At 34.4% G+C, this 23,383-nt stretch overlaps 2 protein-coding genes across 7 annotated transcripts in view; one reads left to right on the top strand and one right to left on the bottom strand.

Moving 5' to 3' along the window:
* The window catches only part of LOC108910642 (forkhead box protein K1), a 70,924-nt gene extending 63,422 nt beyond the window's left edge, over positions 1-7,502 (bottom strand). For 2 of the 3 annotated variants that reach the window (XM_018715330.1, XM_018715329.1), the window contains exon 1: positions 7,012-7,502. In XM_018715330.1, the coding sequence (XP_018570846.1) occupies positions 7,012-7,370 (359 nt within the window). In that variant the 5' untranslated portion in view covers positions 7,371-7,502. The remainder of the gene's footprint in view (positions 1-7,011) is intronic. The other variant, XM_018715331.2, reaches the window with a different exon arrangement.
* A 483-nt stretch (positions 7,503-7,985) lies between these two features.
* LOC108910641 (transmembrane channel-like protein 3) lies at positions 7,986-23,222 on the top strand. 4 transcript variants are annotated; one of them, XM_018715325.2, is made up of 16 exons: positions 7,986-8,055; positions 8,298-8,662; positions 11,095-11,200; positions 11,334-11,481; positions 11,837-12,082; positions 12,258-12,403; positions 15,631-15,781; positions 15,846-16,084; positions 19,210-19,327; positions 19,383-19,495; positions 19,555-19,839; positions 19,900-20,058; positions 20,112-20,245; positions 20,634-20,732; positions 20,786-20,812; positions 22,985-23,222. In XM_018715325.2, the coding sequence occupies exons 2-16, from the start codon at positions 8,419-8,421 to the stop codon at positions 23,041-23,043; spliced, it is 2,274 nt and encodes a 757-aa protein (XP_018570841.1). In that variant the 5' UTR covers positions 7,986-8,055; positions 8,298-8,418; the 3' UTR covers positions 23,044-23,222. The 4 variants fall into 4 exon arrangements, with proteins under 4 accessions (XP_018570841.1, XP_018570842.1, XP_018570840.1 ...); XM_018715326.2 differs by lacking the exon at positions 7,986-8,055 and adding an exon at positions 8,082-8,118; XM_018715324.2 differs by lacking the exon at positions 7,986-8,055 and adding an exon at positions 8,150-8,249.
* Positions 23,223-23,383: the final 161 nt, after the last annotated feature.

Below are 23,383 nucleotides of genomic sequence, written 5' to 3' on the forward strand. Positions count from 1 at the left end.
TGATTGTTAGTGACTGTAGTTAGTAATGACTAATTACAGTCACTTAAATTTTGGTATAAAGTTAATTAGAGTTTAAAATATTACTAAGAATGTAAGCCTACTTTGAAAAAAGTCACTTATTTGTAAGAGTTCAATTAAAAGCCTTTTTTCTCGAAAACAGTCCACATTAGGAGGTTCTAACAAGAGTACATTATTTTTAGAAAATAAAATTGTACATTGGAAATTGGAGCCCGAATGGTAAAAAACCTAACCTTAAAAAAAATTATAATTTAAAATGTAATAGGAATGTAGCACAACTAGCGCCCTCTATGAAATATACAAAAAATAATTGGACCAGCGTATTTGGCATCCTTAAAACCCCGGAATACTAAATTTCATAGAAATATTTCGCACCTTTTGGAAATTTTCGTAAAAATTCTATTTAAAAATTTTGATTTTGTCGCTCTGTATCTCGAAAACAAGAGGGGATAGACAAATAGTTCATAAGACAAAAAATTCTTACTTTTTGTCGTACTATCCGCCCTGTATTTACAAGAGGTCTTTCTGAAACACCCTGTATACAAATTATTATAATTTTTTACCTTTAGCCGAAAACTTTTTTAGGGACGCCTATGAAACTGATAAAATTTTATTGCTACGCGTTTTTATATATGTTCAACTGACTTCGAAAAGACAACATTTAACAAACGCCCAGATCAAATCAAAGAAAACCCTCTGTAGGTATTCAGGTTCCTCACGTTCTTTTCATAATTTGAAATCATACATAAACAACAGATAATTTTTATAACAGCAGTTACATTCAGAAATAAGGATATATGGCAGTATTAAAACAATACAATTACAAACAGTAATATAAATGGAGATTAAAAAAAAGCTGTAAAACAATGACTTTTTATTTCAACATCTGGTGACGTCAGTACCGTGGATTGCCGCGACTACGATTTTAGACATAGATACTCGGAATATAATCTCGTGTAAGCATCTTATTGATATATCTTTGACGGCATACCTACTATGTCACGTCAAATGACAAAACGATATTTTTAGCACAATCATTTTCGGCGTAATCTCAAGAGAACCTCCCTGTAGTTTGGCGTCAGATTATTTACTAATAAAGAACCGGTCCCACGTACACGAAATATGTCACCCGTTTGTTTTGGAATATATTCATTAAGAGACCCCTTTACCAAACTCATAAAATCCTACCTACACCACCGAAAATTCCGCATCCAAATCCAAGATTCCCTTTCCACCACCCGTCCCATGGAGGCCGGTGTCCCCCAGGGCACCGTCCTGTCCCCACATTTATACACCATTTACAACTCCGACATCCCACATCCCCCCAACACCAACATATACTTATACGCCGACGACCTGACAATCACATCCCAATCCGTAGATCCTAGATATTCCGTCTACCTCCTCCAAAGCTCCTTAGACCAACTTGAAACCTGGTGCAACAGGTGGAAAGTCAAAATTAATCCCAACAAAAGTTCGGCTATCCTTTTTACCAAACGAAAAATCCCACAAAACCTGGACAGACTGACATTATCCCAGGAACCTATCTCCTGGAATCGACAAACACGATACCTGGGCGTGACGATGGACCAGCGTCTCACGTGGAAACCGCACATCGTGGAGACGGTGGCGCGAGCGAAGACCACCAGGGCTAGGCTCTATCCCTTACTCAAAGGTGGAAACACCCTCAGTTTAAGGAATAAGCGAACGCTTATCAAGGTGGTACTTCAACCGCAGCTAACCTACGCCTCCACGGCGTGGGGTCACGCGGCAAAAAGCCACTTAAAGTCATTACAGGCTGTGGAAAACATAGCCCTCCGCACGGCCACCGACGCGCCCTGGTACGTAAGAAACACTGACATATTACGAGACTTACAATACACAAACGCTACACAGACAATAAGACAAAACGCGGAGAAACGGTTTGACGTAGCCGCTAGACATGACAATCCCCTCCTCAGGCAAGCCGTTGACTACGTACCCGACGTGACCGACAAACACAAAAGACCTAGACACCAACTTTTTGACCCTGGGTGACCACCCCAACGACCCCCCCCCCTGCCCGCTAACCTTTTCTGTTTCAGAGACAGCCAGGATCAAGAAACGAAGACAACGACACACACACACACATACACACCCCCCATACCCTCCTTACCCCTCCCCTCCCGCGCTAGCCTAAGGGCCACCTTAGCAAAGCGCATCCCAGGCTGCATAGCCGCACTACCCTACCCAATCATACCACACATAAACATGACACTACCCCCGGGGTTTACACAGACGAGCCGGCGAAGCAAGAAGAGCGCCAGAAGAAAGGGCCCTAGCCGGCGGGGCCCAGCCAGGACAAAAGGAGGTCCCACAAAGCGCCTACACCGGCCGCATTTGCGGTCGGGGTAGACGACGGATGGGGCCCACCTACGAAGGCTGTCCGGGCCTACACGAGATGAGGCAGGATAAAGAGGGATAATCCCCCTCGATCCCAAATCATTGAGGCCAATTTCTAGCCATGGAATAATGGCGCGCGTGGCGCATTAAGAGACCGTGTGCGTTTTTCGGCTGTTTTGCGCTGGTCGCGTCCGGTTTTTACCCGAGCTCGACAAAAAAAAAAAACACAATATTTTTATTTTGTTTCTGCACCGCACGCCGCGATATTTAAATCGACGTGGTCGTGGAGCCGATTTAAAATTAACCAGACAGTCGATGATAAAACAGGAAACAAAGCGTACGAACGTAGCTGTATCGTATACTGCCATGTAAACAATAGGTACGACCGAGGATACCTACGACCAGTTATGTCAATGGCTGTTCAAGAATGTCCCCAGCGAGGGATGACAAAAATTCCCACTTTTCTTCTCGCGTTAATTTTTTTTTTGAACAAGAAAAATGTGTACACCAAAATTAGACAACTACGAAAATTATAAACAACTGCAAAATTTCGTTTCAAATCAAACAGTTACTTATAAACATTTGCAAGATTGCGCAAAATTATCATTTGCTTTTAACAAGCTCTAAGACATTTCCCAACAACATAAATTCTGAAAAGATCTACAAATACCGTTATTTGAAGTAGGAACGAATATTAGTATCTCATTTTTGTCACTTTTACCCAACCTTTCCAAACTTGAGGGGGGTAATGGGTAAGTAGTCGAGAATATTGGTATGGTGTGACGTCAGCAAGGAACTACAGACTCGTCGCCAATATTTACTTTAGATTATACAGTATGTTATATAATGAATGCGCCATATTGGGAGGTTCCTGAACAAAATGGATCGATCTGACCCAAATTACTTTGATGCAAAAATTAACAATAACAAGGATACAGGAGCCAAAGATGTTAATATGTTTTGGCATATACAGGCTGTTACAAACTCGCAAACGGTAAGAGGTACGAAGTAGCTTAAATGGGGGCAAAGTTGCATAATCAGGGGACCAAAATTATGCCTCTAAAAAATCAAGGCTAACATGATTAGTTTTCGAAAAATTTCAAATTTTTCATTTCAGCCTTGTTTGAGGTGATATTGAAAAAAGAAGAACACTTTCTCATGGCCACTTTTTGCCCTCTATCGAATGGCATAAATGAATGTAACACTACTAATGAATGTATTTTTTTATTTCCTGTCGATCTAAGGTGAAATGAAAACTCGAAGACACGTTATAACGAAGCAATGATTTTTTTTTATGAAATTCACCCCATTTCATCCCCCCGTACGGGCTGACAAATGAATGCGACATTGTTAACTAGTGTAATTTTTTATTTCCTGTCGATCTATGGTGAAATACTCGAAGACACGCTATAACGAAGCAATTAATTTTTTTTATGAAATTTACCCCATTTCATCCCCCCCGTACGGGCTGACAAATGAATGTGATACTATTAACTAGTGTAATTTTTTATTTCCTGTCGATCTATGGTGAAATGAAAACTCGAAGACACGTTATAACGAAGCAATTAATTTTTTTATGAAATTCACCCCATTTCATCCCTCCAAACAGGCTGACAAATGAATGTGACACTGTTACTTAATGTAATTTTTTATTTCCTGTCGATCTATGGTGAAATGAAAACTCGAAGACAGGTTATACCGAAGCAAATAATTTTTTTTATGAAATTCACCCCATTTCATCTCCCCGTACGGGCTGACAAATCAATGTGACACTGTTCATTAATGTAATTTTTATTTCCTGTCGATCTATGGTGAATTGAAAACTCGAAGGCACGTAATAACAAAACAAGAAAGTCTTTTATGAAATTCTCATTTCATCCCCCGTACGGGATGACGAATGGATCTGTAATCGTTACTCATTATAATTACTCATTCGCTATCGATCTATGCTAAATTAAAAACAGTCGAAGACACATTATAAAGGAGCAATATTTTTTTTTACAAAATTTTTGAGGCGACGACTTTATCGATTCTAGTCATACTAGAAAATGTGGATGTGGATAACTTCACACCCGTATCCCAACAGATGTCAACTGGATAGAAATATATTAGTTTGCAAAAAACTATAGCAGTTAATAATAAATATTGCTTTTATGAAGGAAAAATAAGATTTAAAATTCAAAAGTTGGGTAAAACTGAAGTAAACAGTGACATAAAATGTTGCGAATTTATATAACTGTCTATAAATAAGTTCGATTTGCCTCGGTTTTCAAGAACACCCCATATAACGTCCAACATCATCAAAAACTCCTAGTTGATAGCTACTACTTTTTTTTCTAAATTTAAAAATAAAAAATTAAGTGTGGCTGACGTTTAGAACCAATAAATTCATTTTGTTTTCTACTAAAATTATTAGGTATACGATTTTTTATTAAATCGGTCGTAGATAAAGTATATCTAATAAACAACCTGCTATAATCTTTGGTCCTAATAACATTATAATACCTGTAATATAATGCTATTAATATACTAGTTATTAATATAGACTATAGAGGATATAAATAAATGTGAAAAAATTAAGGTGATCTTTCGTTGAAAAGTAACATCACGTTCAAATAGTTATTGAGTATTGTTTTTCCGTCGCCAATACAATTATTTAAAAATCTGAGTTTGATTTATTTGTAACAATTTTATTCCTTTTAATTTTTTCGCAAATATAATTTTTGGGTAAAAAAAAATAAATTATCCACACATCCTGAGCTGAATATGGCTATTAAAATAATATTGCATTAGGCTGTTGTCAGATAAATGACAAATAATTCTTTTAACATCTGAACAAAATTACATATTTGTAAGCAATTACAAAAAGTGCAAACACAACATTACATAATTGGAAAAATTACAGGCAGGATTGCAAAAATTGCATGCACAATTGTTGACAAACGCAAAAATTGCAGACAATTATATAATTTACAAACATCTACCAAAACTATTGAGATTCAACTCCTGGTTTTTGTTTTAAAAAAATAGTAAACAATCAGTCTAATATTTAGATTGATAGGACATTTCCAACATTTTATACAAAGGATTTTACAGAATAAATAATATATTTGCTAGAATTAAATATTAAAATAAAAAGGTAGGTAGGTACCTTTAACTTCTGGAATTACTTATGGTACCAAAAAAGATGAAAAATTGCATATTTTTTTCTGTAAACTAAGTACATAAGTTTTATAAAAAGTACACGGAATTTTAAAATAACCTATTCTTAAAAAATTATTTACTTCAAGAATTGTATAATGTATTTCCAAAAAAAAAAAAATAAGGAACCAAACAAACGAAAACTGTTATTTTGAGCCAAGGAATCTCTGGTGAAATGTTGTATTTCCGGACACCATCCATAATATGTTTCAGTTTTTTTTTACTTTCTCGTTTTAAGTTTATAAACAAAGGTTCCATTTAAATTAAATTATTGATAAGAAGGTTCATGGACGTTGTCAGTTTAGTGTTTTAATTAAGAGAATGATAAATCCGGCATCATTTTCATTTCTAGACAAAAATAAAAATTTCTGCTTAAGGCTGGAGTTCTATAGACAAAAAAATTGCACTTTTATTAACACTATGATAAAAGTAGTCCATCCAGGAAGTGACGGAATGTAACGCTATACTAGAGCAACTTCCTTTAATTTTTCGCATTGAAAGATAACGGAGAACAAACGTCAGAAAATGTACATTTTCCTGTTTTGTCCAGCAAAGTAAAGATAACAAGCGTGCAAAATTCAGGAAACGTAACATAAACATAAAAGGTAGAAATATGTTTTCTTTCCTTATTTTGAATGCATTTTCAGTTGTCTTATACCCTAAAAAAAACTTATATAACTGATATAGTGAAGAGATACATTAACTTTTTAGGACTAAGATTAAGGTTAAGTTACGGCTAAGTTAGGACTAATCACAGGGACTAATACTTTTTTATAAACGAACCATTATACTACTTAATTATATTAACTGCATAGACAGTATATTTTAAATAAAAATAATAAACAAAAAATTGTGACTGTATAACTTCTTTGTTTCAATTTTTTTATATGCATTTACTTAATTTCGGGCATGTTTTCCCCACAACATGGGAAATTTCCCACGATTTGGCATCGCTGTGTCCGACGCTGTCGAAAATGTTGGATATTATTCCACTGGCACAGACCACGTGCTAAACTATTAAACGAAACGGAAAAGTATGTTGTCATGCTGCTAGACATCGCATCAATACTAGTTTCGTTGTTTGGTATTTACTATAAAGGCGATGAAATCCGACACTTATGCGAGCCGGACATAGAGGTGACAATCGATAGGAAGTAGCCTGACGTCACTGGCTCAATAAATACTTCACATGGATTTCCAAAATGACTCGCGATGTTTATTTGTAGCCTCGCCGTCGGCTCCTAGAAAGGGGTATTGATTTTCCAAGGGCCGGACACAAGGAAACGGCCCGAAAGAGCGACACGTGATCTGCACCATGTGTAAATTTTAACCTCTCAAGGCCTCCTGGGATAAACACGCCGCAATAATGAGAACAGCACACTTTGTTTACATAACATTAGCTAAACTTACGTCTTGGGCAGCCTGATCGAGGGGGCTCCTTTGCGCTGGAACACGCCGTCCACGAAGACGCCGTTCTTGCCATTGCACAGCATGTAGAAATAGGGGTGCTCGAAGAACACTTCCAAGTGCCTCCTCGATATGAAGCTGGAGTGTCCCATATTCACGTCCACATCGCCGCGGGAACTGTTCCTGCCGATGATGATCCTATTCTGCTTGACGAGGTACTCGAAGTCGCGGCCCTCGATGCGGGCTATAGGGTCCCCCTTGTTGTCAGGGCTCCACTGCATCCTAGCGGGGCTCGCGGGCTGCGACTTCAGCGAGAGAAGGGCCCAGGCATCGCTCTCCGTCGTCATCGGGAATGAGGACATAACCAGATCACACACTCACGGCACTTTTTTTTCAATCACGCACTACCGAAAGGTCCACTGTTTACTTACAAATCGCTGTATAAACGTGGGACTCGTGGGAGTCACCTGTGCTGCTGCTATGTGTCTCTCGAGTTGATTTCATAACATCTCGGTCGGTAGAAATGTTGGTAAACACGTGAGACTGTCGCAAAAACAGACATCGTGAGCGAGGTCCATCTGTCATCCGGTAACCGACACTCAAGACGCTTGGTGTCAATCCGCGGAAGTAGATTCCGTTAGCGTTTCCGGTCATCTACGCCATCTATTGAAATTACATCGCAGTTGTATTAAATTAGGCAGAGCCGGATTTCGGCAAATCTTTTAAAATTGAATAGAGAATTTAGTGCAAACATTTTCGGATTTTTATAAAAAATTGAGAATACCTTTAAAAACCTCTATTTCCATTTAAGACAAAAGTATCTATTAGAAATAAAAAGCTTGTATAGAACGCGCGAGTACAATTCGTCTTCATCAAAACAGTATTTTAGTAAAAAATCGCTATCAAAATATCGTTTCATTAATCAGGGTAGAATCTTTGAAAAATATCCTAATACGTCACTGCATGATGCAGGGGCTAATCACTCTCCATATCTCATAACCTCAAACCGCAAAATCCAAGCGAAAGAAAGGATAAATATTAAATAAGGTAATTAGGTGACTAACTGACAATTCCGTTCACATCGAGATAAAAGAAGTAGGATATAAACTGGTAGATTAAATAGCTCTACCATTTATCCTTATCTTATCTTTCTCTTGTAAATAACTCTACTTTTTGTTTATGTGATATTAAAGTTTAATTACATTTTTGCACATTAATGGAATATTCGATGAGATGGATAAGTGGGTAAATTTTGTTACATATTTAATTCACTGAATTTGTTCTTCCAGGAAACCGGTGTATTATCAACGGACACCGTTATGGACGGCATCATTTGGAGTCGATGAAACTCAAAGGGCCCCATCTGTGGGTGGTTTGAGGGCAGCTTTTAATCAGCGCAACAACATCCCGATGGATAATGTTCAGCCCAAAAACGTTGAGGATGATAACTTGGATAATAATTACTTTGAACATGTGGAACTTGCCCCGATGGGGGAACAAAAAAATGAAAGTGATGTTGTTAGTTACACGAATAGGTTGCACTCGATACATAGAAATCGGTTGAGTAATAATAAGAGAGGTGATTTAGAAAAGTCATTAGATGCAAGAACTGGCGGGGTGAACGGTAGGACGTTGAAATGGCCTAGAGCAACAGGTAGGTCAAATTTTGATGATTTCACTTATTTGTTATCCTTTGGAATTATATGTCAAAATTAATGTCTTCAAAGTTTATGTTATTTTTGACTATGTTTTGAATTATAATTTATTTTTCAATATCAACCAGGGAGTAAAATCCTGGAAACCGAAGAGTTCTAAATCCTAGATTGTTGAACATTTTGTAGATTTCAAATCGTAGAGTTGATCCCAAAAATTTTCCAACGTCTCGAAATAAAATTGTAATTTTCATAATGCAGGATAATATCGTCAAGTGGAAAATGTTTTATATTAATACTATCATCCTTACAATTACGTTACCTATTTTGCTTGATAAATATGAATATTTAATACTTTCAAATCCTTGTGTATAATTCCTAACAAGTATTTAATCAATCAAACTTCCGTAAATCCTCTGAAAAATAATTAATGCAGTGTGTATACTGTATTTTATTATACATCTCCAAAGTTTTTAATAAATAACACAGGGTCGGCTTTCATTTTCGTTGAATAAATGAACTTTAATTTACAAAAAGAAAACGCGAAGATAGAACTTTTTCGTATAAGAGTTTTCTATTACAAATATCATCAGGAAGCTGTAGTTTAATTTTTATAGATTATATGCCACACCCTGTATTAAACTAATAGGGTGGCAGAGAGTGAAAAATAGATTAATTGTGACGTTATTTTAAAGTCTTCATATTTTTTGTCAAAGTGGATAAAGCGCTGAACATTTAAAAAAAATATGTTTTCAGTATGTGGATAGGCATAATTTACTAATTTATTTAAAATAATATTTTTGCTGTTTTATAAATATGTAGTACAAAATAAAAATACCTAAGCACTGATCTGATAGATTTGAAATGTATTTTTAAATCATTTCTGGCTTCTAATGAAAAGTATTTGTTATTATTTTTAAAGCGCTCCATTTGGTTTGTGAATCTAATTTAGGTGAATTATATAATATCAATACACTTGATGTGATATGGCAACAGAGCCCTACACAAGCAAAAAATAAACGACCAAAGTTAATTGGCTGATGATAGTGTGTCTTCATTGTCAAATTTTTCTGTAATAAACTCCGCAAAAAAAATTAAAGGAGCAGAAATATTTCCAAAATTTTTTAGTAATTTTTGAAAGACTGTAACTTTGTGAATAATGGTCGTATCGAGAAAAAAAAAGACACATCTTGAAGCTTTAAAATTCTAGATTTGAAGTCTTGAGATTAAAAATTTTTTTCAGCATCACTCGGCGCAATCAAAAGAAATAATGCAAGGTAAAAATTTTACAATTTTTTTTTCGAAAGTGCACATGGGCTTGGAAGGTTTTTTCTGGCTTGAGCAATGCTACAGTCATTTAGCCTGATTCATCAGCTTCAATTTGTTTTTTTTTGTATTTTCTGTGCGATTATTTCTCATTGAGATATCGGCTGTTGAGTAAAAAGTCACCTTTTTTTATCATCGATATCTCATGAATTGAAAAAATTTTTTTATACTCGGCATTAATTTGAAAAAATGCAAAAAATTACTTTTTCTGCTGTTTTAGATAATCAACGACTACTTTGCAAATATTGCAAAAAGTACCAATGTTTGTAGATTTTTTTTTAGCTCAATACATGCCCATGAGACCTGTAAATTTTGTAATTGATCGGTCAAACCATTTTCCTTTCCTGAATCGTTACTTTTATAAAAAAATTAAAAGAGCAGATTTATTGCTCCTTGAACATCAATTAATGATTAAGATAAAACAAATTTTTTTGGTTACTTTTCTCACAATTTCTCATCAAATATCGAAAAAAAAAATTCAAAATTATAAAGAAAAATTCTGTTTTCACAATAGAATTTGAGAAAACAAATTTATGTGTCTCTAAAGATCAAAAGTATCTTTTGTATAAATATGACCTTATTCAAAATGACATCCTGTAATGCAATACCATAACTTTTACACTATCCAACTCTAATTGAACATTTATCAAAAATACCTTTAACTTTCACAATTGTTGTTTATAAGATAAGAAAAAATGTCCCCCTCAGTTCGACATTTCTGTAGTACAAATTTTTTGTTCTTAATTTTTAACTATCTCGACCAGATAACAAGTGTGTGACTCAGAGCAAAAACAAAAAAGATTTACTGATAATATTAGATAAAACAAATTTTATTAGTAATTTATATAAATCTATAAAGATTCTGACTTATAAATCGACATATTATTGAAATAAATCCGTTTACAATGAGGTATTTTTTTATATCGCTTGGTCATAAGTTAACTTTCTGCCATATCTAAAGATTCTACACATATTGAATGCTAGTTATAACAATATTGAATGCTAGTTATTACACAAATTTTTGAGTTCCATACTGTCTGTATTTTAAATATTTTATTAACCTTATAAAAGTTGAAAACCAAAGTGTATATTGTTGCGAAAAATCTAGGTGATATGGCGGAGTTGATTGAAAATCACGCGGAGCTGATCGTTGCCAAAATGGAGCAGGACGCTTTGTTAATGGAAGACTCCCCCACTTCTGAGGAACTCAGAAGGTAATATAGGTGCAATTTTTTTAGCTTCAGAAATTCATCAAGTTTCATTAGATTCACAATAGAGTATATGAAAAATTATTAACTCTCATACAGAGTGTTAATAATTTACATTTTAAAACATTCGTAATTTAAGGGAGGCGTTGCGGGATATGCCCCAAAGTCTGACCTTGAAAAGGTGCGTGAAAGAGAAGCTGTCGAAATCCGTCAGCCAGAAATCGAAAAGGAAACCCTTGGGATGCTTCAAAATGTTCAAGTATAGGATGAGCATTGGTGTTTCGAAGGTACATATACAGAGTTAAACAAAAGTTGGGAATGTTGAGTGTGAAACAAGAACAGTTAGGTTTTTCGGAAAATGTCAATTGTTTTTGAACATTGACGTCATGAAACTATTAATCATCATTGGCATATCATTACACTTAGATTCTATCGAATTCAGATGAAAGAATTGAGAAAAATAAACAATTGACGTAAAAGTTGACATGCTTCGATATTTTTCGCAAACTTATTTATTTTCAATTTCGACTCGATTTCCCAAACTCTTGTTCCACTCTGTATAAGAAAACGATGTAGTTAAGAGTTCGAGCAACTTGCTTAACTTTGTTTTGTATATAAATTTGATTTTCGTTTATCTTTTAGTTTAAAATAAGCATGAAAAACCTTGCGTACACCTTCGAGCTGTGGTATGGTACAGTGAAGCAGATTGAGGGCAATTTTGGGTCGGGTGTGGCGAATTTCTTCAAATTCTTGAGATGGATATTCATTTTGAACGCGATTATGGCACTCGTATCATTTTCTTTTATCGTCATACCCCAGATAATCTTCACGGTAAGGAACGGTACTCTTTTCGACGGTTTCGACGTAGAAGATATCTTCACCGGAGAGGTAAGTCGTACATGTATTTTTTGTGTATTTTTCAATTGTTTTTGAAGAAAAATCGTGTTATTTTAATTGACACAAGTATATCTTTTATCTTTTATGACACAGTGAATTGATTTATGACGTTTGCCAACGTATTAGAAGATGCTGGTTACTGTTATGTTTTTTTGTTATTTTTTAGGGATACCTGACAAACAGTTTTCTTTATTATGGTTTTTATACAAATCTGACTATTACCGAAGCAACTCTGCCCTATCGCATACCCGATGCTTATTTTTATACCATGGTTTGCCTGTATCTATGTTGTTTTGCAGTTTTAAGTATTAGGTTTGTTTATAATTTTTTTTTTTTTTTTTTTGTTGATTCCAATTTACCCTACTCCATTTATTAAAACATATAACGTGTCGGATTGTATCGATGTTCCTTATCTACGTCTTATTTACTTATTACACAAAGTGACTCGTAAATGAACCGATATAGGTTAGATGTATTCAGGGGATTCCAAAATATGGTGTTTTAACATCTTACATTCATGCCAAGTTGCTTCGTTTGACCGCTACGTGGTGATAAAATCAGCGAACGTTAGATTTTTTCCAGATAATTTTCAAACACCAAACGGAAAAATTTTCAATAATGTATTAAATATTAACTAATATTATTATGTCGATAGGTATGTGTTACTAACTGTAAGTAAAAGTAATGTATATTACAACAATCATTTGAAGTTTTCAATAAAAAGGATTTGTTACTAGTTTTTTGTAGCACCGTGTTTAGTTTGTGAATCTCAATGCCAATGACCTCTGATATTGGTCTAGTTTAGGTGAACCACATACTATCAATACACCTGATGTGATATGACAACAAAGCGCTGTACGAGCAAAAAGCAAACTGCCGATGTTAATTCGGCAAAACGAGAATAGCCGAATATCTCACCCCTTCATTTTATTGCATTTATTTTAGTTTCTGTTTAATCGGTCTAGATGGTGTTTGTAACGTGGAAAGTAATTTCGTGACTTTCGGTGTGAAGTAGGTATTAGTTGTTCGATACAGTGTTTGTGTATCTTCATTGTTAAATTTCTCTTTCATATAAATTAATTTTGTGCGATTTTCTGGAACAACGATGTAACGTAAAATTTGCTTGAAATTGGGGAAAACTTTCATTGAAACGTTTCAGCTTTTGGAACAAGCTTACAGAGATGATACTCTGGGTCGTATGAAAAGTTACGAATGGTTTTTACAATTTAAAAGTGGTCGTCAGCCAATGGGTTCATTCAGTGTGTTTGTGTATCTTCATTGTTAAAGAGTGACCGCAAAATAGACCGCAATTCGCAGAGATTTTAAAAAAATACATAAAAATATGTTTTTGGTCGCAAATTACTTTTCGTAAAAAACTGAAATGAGCATAGCTTTTAGTATTTTGAAATTTTTAAAAATCACCCCTACTTAGGGGTTGAAAAAATGCCAAAAATGAAGAATTCCAATATTACCAGTTGATATAAAAACTGTGCATATGAATTATTCTATTGAATGAATTATCTTAATATATTTTTTTTTGGAATTTTTACAGTTACTTCTATTTTCTATTTTTGGGGATGATTCCACCCCCTGAGTGCGCTTAAGGGTGGATTTTCTAATTCAACACGCTTATTTCAGTCATGGGAATAAATCTTTCTTTGTATCAAGAATTATTCGATAGAAAAATTCACATGCTAATAGTTTTTATATTTATTGGTAATATTCAATTCATTTTGGGCGTTTTTTCAACCCCTAAATAGGAGTGATTTTTGAAAATTTTCAAAAAACTAAAAGCTATGCTCATCTTATTTTTTACGAGGAGTAATTCGAGACCAAAAACATTTTTATCTGTTTTCTTTAGTTCTCTGCGAATTGTGAAAAAACGGGCGATTTTTGCGGACACTCTTTCTGTTACATACAAAAAAATTTTGTGCGATTTTCTGGAACGATGTAACGTAAAATTTTGCTTGAAATTGGGGAAAACTTTCATTGAAACGTTTCAGCTTTTGAAACAAGCTTACGGAGATGATGTTCTGGGTCGTATGAAAAGTTACGAATGGTTTTCACAATTTAAAAGTGGTCGTCAGCCAATGGGCTCATTCAGCAAATTTTTTTTATTTGATTAGTAAAGAGATATTGCAATTTAAAGGTTCTCTGCAAAAAATTGGAATTTTATATCGCCTACAAGTCATCCAAAAAAATCATAAACTGGCAAACTGAGTATACGCTGAACCAGCGGATGTGACGTTACCGCATGGGAAACCATGCCGCATGCTTGCGTGTGTTGTCAGTCAGTCGGGTAGTCGGGTTTTAGTTGCCTGTTAAGTATTGTTCCCCAGTGTAAGGATGGGCTAAACTGTGCTTTTTGCGGAGCAGTGACATCTGCGATTGCTCCGACAAATGAGCAGTGACAATAGCTGCGATTTTTCGGAACAGCTCCTGGTAGCATACGCATATATTCCTATCGTAATATGTTCCTTTATATTACCGTCCCGTATCAATAGCGGCTAGCTCTAGCGATAGGTACCTTCGATTTGTCCTGTTTTTCTAGCATGCTCCAACTATCGTAAATTTAGCTTAATTTGTTTATTTCACATTTAAAATTTCATATGCCGCAGTGGTCCATTACTATATGTATAAATTTTTAATATTTTTTCTAATTTTGTTACAAATATAATAAAATTTGGTGTACATATGTATAGATGTCAGCTTTTGACATAGTAACGGAAGTAGTTACATTAACAGAACTGGGATAAATACTCCTATTTCCAAGCAAATATGCTTATGTCTTTTGGCGGCAATTTAATTTAACATACAGGCTTTATTTCAAGTTTATTTTCTCTTATTTTTCTTTAATCTAACAGTTTTCGCATACTAAATTGTTTTATTAGTTATCGCCAACACATTTATGATATAAATCGGATTTGTCATTGAAAGTTTGATTTATTTGATAATAAAAATGGGATGAAGTTGAGGAATTTGAATGGGAATTATCGCAAACTGTACCAATTCAGTAAAAATAGTTGAAATAGCAAGTCATAGATGATTTTGAATTGTTCTTTGAACATTTTGAGTATTTACTTGAAAATAATATTATTGCAGTCGATGATTTAAATGTGTCTTGAAAACAAATGAATATCGCATAACATTTGAGTGTTTTCTTATTATTTTGACGTTTAGAATGCATTCCTGGAGTTTGGTGCGGTCCTCTGGACTCACCCTGTATATCACTGAATAATAAATTTTGCACCTGATTGTGTATGTATCAGTTGATTCTGAAAATGTTATCTCTATAGACAAAGTTATTTGGAAAAATCAAATTTTCTGCCATCTAGTGACTAAAGAAAACAACTCGCTATGGGGGTTTGTCGCGTTAAGACGTTATATTCCGGAGTCCCCTGCATGTACCTGCTTTATGATTCATTTACCAATTACCCTGTGTATAACATGTCTAATTGTATCAATCTTTGCTATTTACACCTTTTATTTCCTTTGTTCATGTTTTGCCAAACAGCAATGAACGGATTTTATAATTTTAGCGTTGCCCTGGATTACCGACGCAGTTTCATCGAAACCGAAGGCGGCTTAAAGTACGTCTTTGCTCAAAAAATATTCTGCGGCTGGGATTACAACATCGCGACGGACGATGCCGCGCTGCTCAAATCACGGGCTATCTACAACGATCTGAGGGTATGTACAAAAAAAACCTTGGCGTCAAGCATTGTGTTTGGTTTGCAACGTGGAAGAATTTTAGGAGTTGCTGTACGACGTTATGTACGAGTCACACGAGGACCCGTTCATTGTGATATTCTGGACCGGGACTATGCAGGTGATGATGAATATTTTGGTGGTGCTGTCGCTGGCCGGCAGCGGTTATTTGATGTGGTTCTTAATGGACATGGCGATGAAGGAACATTGGTCCTCGATGTATTCCGCGATAGTCGTTAATCTTATTATGACGCTGTTGCCTATCGTCTTCAGCTGGGTGATCAAGTAAGTTTAATAGTAATAGTCTTAGCGGTTTCGGAAATCAGTTAACATATTGGACTTTAATTTCTTTCAGCATTAAACTCTGTATGCAAAATTAGTGACTCTAAAAATAGACTTGAAATTCCAATTTTATTTTCTCATAAATGGTTAATCCCATTGCAACTTTTTTTTATTAGACTTCCTCGATTAGGGTGTTGTTATTCAACCGATACCCGCTCTTGACTAGTTTTGTAAAACTCAAGCAGAATCCGACATCAGAATTGCCCCATCACGTCAAGTTTTCGAGATATCTTAAACTAAAAGTGCGAAATCTACGATGCTTTGATATATTTGAGGTTAGATTACGTCACGATGTAATTTTCACCAACAAAACTCGCTATGACATCTAAAGTACTATTCTACTTCAAAATCCATTTTGAATCGTTCGAATATCTTCTTTCCTCTGTGAAAACGTCTGTTCAAATTGATTAGTTTGGCGTATTCGGCGATATTCGGAAATTGAATACAGTCCGTACGATATTTGTTGAGATAGAATTCCAGGAGGACTCCTCGTCACTTTCTTGGCAATTAACCACATTCGACAACCAAGGTAGAAAGACATTGATGGTAAATTGTTACAGTAGTTCTGACAACAGAACTTTATTGGCTTATTCTTTTCTTGGAATTATCGTACAGACTGTAGCATCTGATAAAGACTCAAGAAAAAGACAATCAAATTACAAACATTTCTTGTTGGTTCTTCAGATTTCCTCATTTTTCTTTCTTCACTCCATCCATTATACTGGATTCGCCATTTTGAAATTTTGTAAATCTTATCAGTGATCACTGCTTTGTGATTCTCATTTCTCGATTCATAACACCAAAAACCTGAAGAACCAGTGGAAATTTAGATGTTTGTAATTTAATTCTTCTTTTGTTTTGTGTCTTCACCTGATGATACTCAATTTCCAAATAAAGACAAATAAGCCAAACTAACCAATTTCAATAGACAATTTCTCGGAGGCAAAAAAAGATATTCGAACAATTCAATATGGATTTTGAAGAATATATATTTTTTCATATACCGAGCTTTGTTTAGAAAAATTACGTCCATAATGTAACCTAACCTCAAATGTAGCGAAAAAACGTGTTGATTATTCTATTCAAATTTTTTTTTATTTAAAGTTGTTTATTTGCGGAGACACCTGTAATGACAGTCAAGTAGTCTACTGACGAGTGACCAAAACCGTTCAGAATTTGAAATGAACCTTAATTCAAAAAACAAAGTAAACATTGAACTACCATTAAATAGGTTTCATTTTTATTGTTCATATCTACTTATATCAATATTAGTTCAGGATATACACTTTCAAAGTACATATTGTTTTTTTTTTTCTTAACATCGAGAGGTCGAATAATGAATATTTTAAAAAATCAAAAATAAAGAGGAACATCTATCAATACTTCTAATCCTTAGTCAGCAGAATTGCCAGATATAAACCAGTTTCCAACTAACTGATTCTCATTGATATGTCTTAAATGAGATCTCCCAACATGTTTTAAGTGTACGTAAGCTGTAACCTACAAAGTATATGTCACTACTATTCAATGCCTACTGGCATAAATAGTTGCTTCGTGCCTACTGATAAAGTGATCTACTAATGTACAGTAGGCATTGAAAAACAATGACATTTAAGATATGACATATACTTTGCAGGTTATATCTCAACCACATTCTAATAATTACTTTATACTCAATACTGGACTTGATCCATGTTTCTCTGAGCATATTTTCAATGTCGATACTCATTGTTTCACCTAACTATTTTTTTGTTAACTGTTATTACTGTTGTGTTCATAAATTTTTGCAATAAACTGTGCTTTAATGTAAATCTTAATTAATAACAGTGAAGAGACCAATCAAAAAACAAATTTCTAAGTGACGGGGTTACAATGCCCTACACTGAGATGCTTCACTTTCACAGAATACAGCTTATTCTCTTCTGTCTTGCACCCTGTTTGTGTTAAAAACTGATATACCGATGAAAACTTTTATCTTAGCGTCGCACTATGGTACGAAATGCCTAAAAGCTGGCCAAAAATAAAAATTTATTCCAAATTGTACAAAAGTTGGTATATTGGGGTTTTTGGCCCAACTGATTACGAATTTGATATCAAAATTGAAAAATTCAAAATGGCGGATCCAATATGGCGGATTAAATTAAAAAAAAAGGCAAATAAACTGTCAAAAATAGGTGTTTCTGGGTTTTTGACAACACTTGTTATGAATTTCATATTGAAATAGAAAATTTTAAAATGGCGCACGAAATTTGACAAAAGTGGAACAAACTAACGGAAGTAGATATTGGAGTTTTTGACCGCACTGATTATGCGAACATTTAATTCATTGTAAAGCAGACAAATTACATTTCGTCATTTGATCATGTTATTCTGTTGAATATTGTTGAAAGTCACGGGCTCAGAGTTAAAGCTTTCTTTCTTTAATATTATTTGTTACTTAAATTTTAATGCGCATAAATGAATACTTGAGTGTTTTGAGTTTGGAATTTAGCAGATCTGATCAGGTCAAACGGACCTCGGATTCGGATTAAGCGACCCCAAAAACGTATAAATACATTGGTTTACTTTGTTAACCTTGAATTGACCTTAACTCCACTTCATCGGATCAAACGGACACAGAATTCGGATTTACCGTCCCGAAAAACGTATAGATATGGAGTTTTACTTTGTTGGCAAATGATTCTCTACATTTGATCTTGAACTGACTTTAACGCAGACCTGATTGGATCAAACAGACACCAGTTTCGGATTCAACGGCCCCAAAAACATATAGATACCAGGGTCTTGTCTTTCAAATATTCCACTTTTTTTTTGTGGGGCTGTGAATTGACAAAATCGCATCGACTATCCTTTTCTATGTCATATTCGAGATCAATTCTGTAAGTAATGATATTGTGAGTTGCAACTACTCTGTGGACTACAAACCGCCATCCAGCGACACTAGTCATGCTTTTATAGTTTAAATTAGTAGGTCTCTCTGCCAGTAGGCAGTGCTTTGCGCCGGTAGGCCTTGAGTAACTATGACATATACTTTGTAGGTTATATCTCACTCGCATTAATTTTTTTAGTTACGAAGGCTACAAAACCCCAAAAACAAAACTGTTTCTCACTCTCGTCAGGACGTTTGTCTTGGGATTTGTCATAATCGGAGTCCTAGTTACGTTTTGGTTAAAAAATCCAGACGGAGTAAGTTTGAAAATTATTTCTCAATAGTATTTTTTGAGTTGTGATATGTTTTTAGGAATGTTGGGAAACATCATTAGGCCAAGAGACCTACAGACTGATTCTATTCGATTTCATATTCTCCATAATAGTTTTACCTCTAATCGATCTAGTTTCGTATTGCTTTTGCAGGTAAATATTCGTTTCGGACTGCCGACTAGCAAACTAAACCGAACGTTTAATAATTTTAGGTTAATGGGAGAGGGTCAGCTACATTTCGACATTGCGCGCCACACCATGCAAATCATCTACAACCAGACCCTATTCTGGGTCGGATTTTTCTTTTCGCCGTTCCTCGCTGTTATAATAGTGGTTAAACTCCTAATAATGTGGTACGTGAGAAAAACCATTGTACTGAAATTCTGCAGGCCCTCTTCGAAGACCTGGAGAGCGGCACAAACCACCACGTGGTTCTTAATGATGTCGTTCCTCAGTTTGTTGCTGGTAATGGGCCTTTTAGGGTACATCATAACATCGTAAGTGAAAGGAAATTGAATTTTTTACCGTTACGACAAAATTTTTGCTTTTGGTTTTAGGACGCCTACTACCAACTGCGGTCCGTTTAGAGACTACGATTATGTCTATGAAATCGTCACGTTCGGACTCTTACAATTGAGGGAACACAGCAAGGTTTTGAACATACTCCTCTTTGTCACCAAGCCAGGTTTTATCGCATTAGTTTTGATAGCGTTATGGTTAGCTTTGAATCCCTTCGTACCATTAAGTACTTAAAAAATTTGTTTTCTAGTGGAAGAGTGTATTACATCAGAGCAAAAGCACAAGCGCAGCGTGGTATCGTCGCAATTTATAGAGAGATGCTGGTGTGGGAGGCGCGAGATAAAGAGTTTTTGCTGCAGAAAATAGCTTTAGTCACAAAAGGCGGTAAGTGTCCAGTCCTATTGTCTTAATATGGGTGTAACTTTAAGTGATAGTCAGTTTGTTAGTGGTAATTTGTAATTTTTTTTTTTTTTGAAGCACTGTGTTTAGTTCGTGAATGTCTGACATAGACCTAGTTTAGGGGAACTACATAATACCGATACACCTGATGTGATATGACAACAGAGTGCTGAGGGGGGGCAAAAAAGAAACGGTCGATGTTAATATGGCAAGATGAGAATGGCCGAATAAGCCACCGCTTCATTTTATAACGTTTAGTTTTGAGTCTGTTGGTTTACATGAATGTTTTGTAATATAATGTTTAATCGTGTGACTTTCTGATGGATTTGAACTGATAAAAACGTAATGTGGGTAATGAATATCCTTTCTTTAGAATGGAAGTACAAGCTTCAGGAAGGCCGCGAGCACAATCCTATCACTTCCCAAAAGGGCGCACCGAGGTTAAAGGGATTACAAGGCGATTTCATACGAGGTAAAACGAAATCAGTACGTTTCTAATCGTAAACTTATAAATTATTTTTTCAGAGCCATCCAGATCTTCACTCACTTCATGTAAGTACCAGTATCCCAATCAAATTGTCGAAAATACCTAATTTTTTTGCTAAAAAATAGTTCAATCATTGAAAATGTGTAAAAATTAGGAAAAGTTCCGCAGAATTCAATTACCCCACTTGAATTTTTGGGCTTCATTTTCAAAATGGCGTCCAAAGTTCTCAAAAACAGTTTTTTTCATTTATAAAAAAAATTTAACATTTTAGAAAAAATTGTTGAGACAAAAGTTGTAGGAATTTTTAATACGGATCGAATAAGCCCAAACCAGTTTTGATCGATAAATAAATTAATTAGTTATTGCAAAAAAAAAACTTCTAAAAATCGTAATGTTTTCAAATAGCTCTCTTTCAAAAATATTTTTTTATAAAACTTGGTGAAAGAAAAATAAACTGATTTTTTCAAAATTGAAAAATATGTTTAGTTTTTGCAAAAATCGAGTTTAAAAAAAAAAGTGTTTTTGTAAAGTCGCCATAATTTATAGGCCGCCACATCTTTAGGAACGGGGTTGGGCTTAAAATTTTCTTTAATAATTACTATATTATGTACAAATATTGCGCGAGCCTCAAATCCTTTTCAAATGTCGCAAAAATGATCGAAAAATTTTTTTTTTTTCGGTGCCACAAAACTTTGATTAACTTTTTGATTTCAATTCGTATCAAAATGTCGATACTGACATTCGAAAGTTGACATTTTTCACGAATTAAAAAAAAAGTCTGTCTTACGAAGAACAGGGGCCGAGATTTTTTTTTTCGAAAAATCGCCACGACCTCATTTATTAATATTAAGGGCTGAACTTTACACATGTTATAGTTGAATACTTGTACTTCATTATAAAAAATAATCCATAACAATTGGTCCCATTTTCTTTCATTAAACATCATTTTTATGGGCCTCGTATATTGCTTGCTCGGCTCAATACGTTGATGCTACGTAACGAACTACGTGTATTTTTTCTTTTCATGTACATTTATAAAGCTTTTTTATCAGTTATGAATTTGTATTTACATAATGGTAGATGTCTTATTGACATAATAAAATAATAAAAGTAATGTCGGTTAGTGTAAGGCGGTAATAAAAAGGCGGAAAGTAGAAAAATTCTTGATTTATTAAACATGTAGATCCGAAAATGGTGATTGCAAAACTAATGTGTGTAGTTGCCGAAAACATGAATTAAAATGTTCTAATTTATGTTTGACGCGCGAAGATTACAATTCCTCTAATATCGAGGAAAAAACTATAGTTATTGAAGATATCGAGGAAGATATGGACGAGCCATGTTTATCAGAAAATGAAATCGAATCAGACGAAGAAAACATTGACGATGATGATGGTGATGTACAAGAAATCGTGAAACAGTAGCGAAGAAAAATGGAGGCCTAAGAAACGTTCAAAAATAAATTAATATATTTTTCATACAGTCAAATAAATAACTGATTGTATACTAGTTTTTATACTTTTATTTACATGTTTAATAAATCAAGAATTTTTCTACTTTATGGCCCCGACAAAAAAAAACAATTTTTTGATTGTTCTTTGCGATATTTGAAAACGATTTGAGGCTCGCGCAATGTTTGCACAAATTGTGTAATTATTAAAGAAAATTTTAAGCCCAATCCCGTTCCTAAAGATGTGGCGGCCTATGAATTATGGGGATTTTACAAAAACGTTTTTTTTTCGAAAAACTATTTTTGCAAAAACTATAAAATAATTTTCAATTTTGAAAAAATCATTTTATTTTGCTCGCCAAGAGCTATCCTTTCACCGAGTTTCATAAAAAAATATTTATTTTTGAAAGCGTTACAGCTATTTGAGAAATTTGCGATTTTTAAGGGTTTTTTGCAATAACTAATTAATTTATTTATCGATCAAAACCGGTTTGGGCTTATTCGATCCGTTTTAAAAATTCCTACAACTTTTGTTTGAAACATTTTTTCTAAAATGTTTAGTTTTTTTCAGAAACAAAAAAAACTGTTTTTTGCAAAATTGGACGCCATTTTGAAAATGAAGCACAAAAATTCAGGTGGGGTAAAGTAGTCCATTGAATTCTACTGAATTTTTCGTAATTTTTACATATTTTCAATTACTGAACTATTTTTTGGCACCTGAAAAAGTAATTTGATTGGACTACATGGAGTTAAAGCAAAACGTAACGATTCAATATTTCAATTTTAGCTGCTGCGGGTCCATCTGACGCGGATAACGATTTTTCTAGCTACAAGAAGAATTCGTAGAGAACAAAAACGATTTAGTACTAGTCAGTAAGTCATTTTTTTAAGTTCGTTAGTTCTGTGCCTTCTCATGTCGTGCCAAGTATGAAAGTGCAATATCTTTATCTTTAAATTTGAATTTATTAATATTAATGTACTCTCTAGTCAATAGGTGAAAATATTTAGTGTTATACGAAGTTAGAACAATTATATTTCAAATAAATTTTCTTAAAACTTTGAATGTTTAGAAAAATGAAACGTCCTAATTAAATCACCTGTGACAAAATTAACAACTTGAACTGCTGTTTTTAAACTACGCTTATGTTTTAAGAAAATGGAAGTGCTTTTGTCGACGTGTCATTTT

This window comes from Anoplophora glabripennis, unplaced genomic scaffold (assembly GCF_000390285.2).
Source record: "Anoplophora glabripennis isolate ALB-LARVAE unplaced genomic scaffold, Agla_2.0 scaffold312, whole genome shotgun sequence".
NCBI classification, from domain to species: domain Eukaryota; kingdom Metazoa; phylum Arthropoda; class Insecta; order Coleoptera; family Cerambycidae; genus Anoplophora; species Anoplophora glabripennis.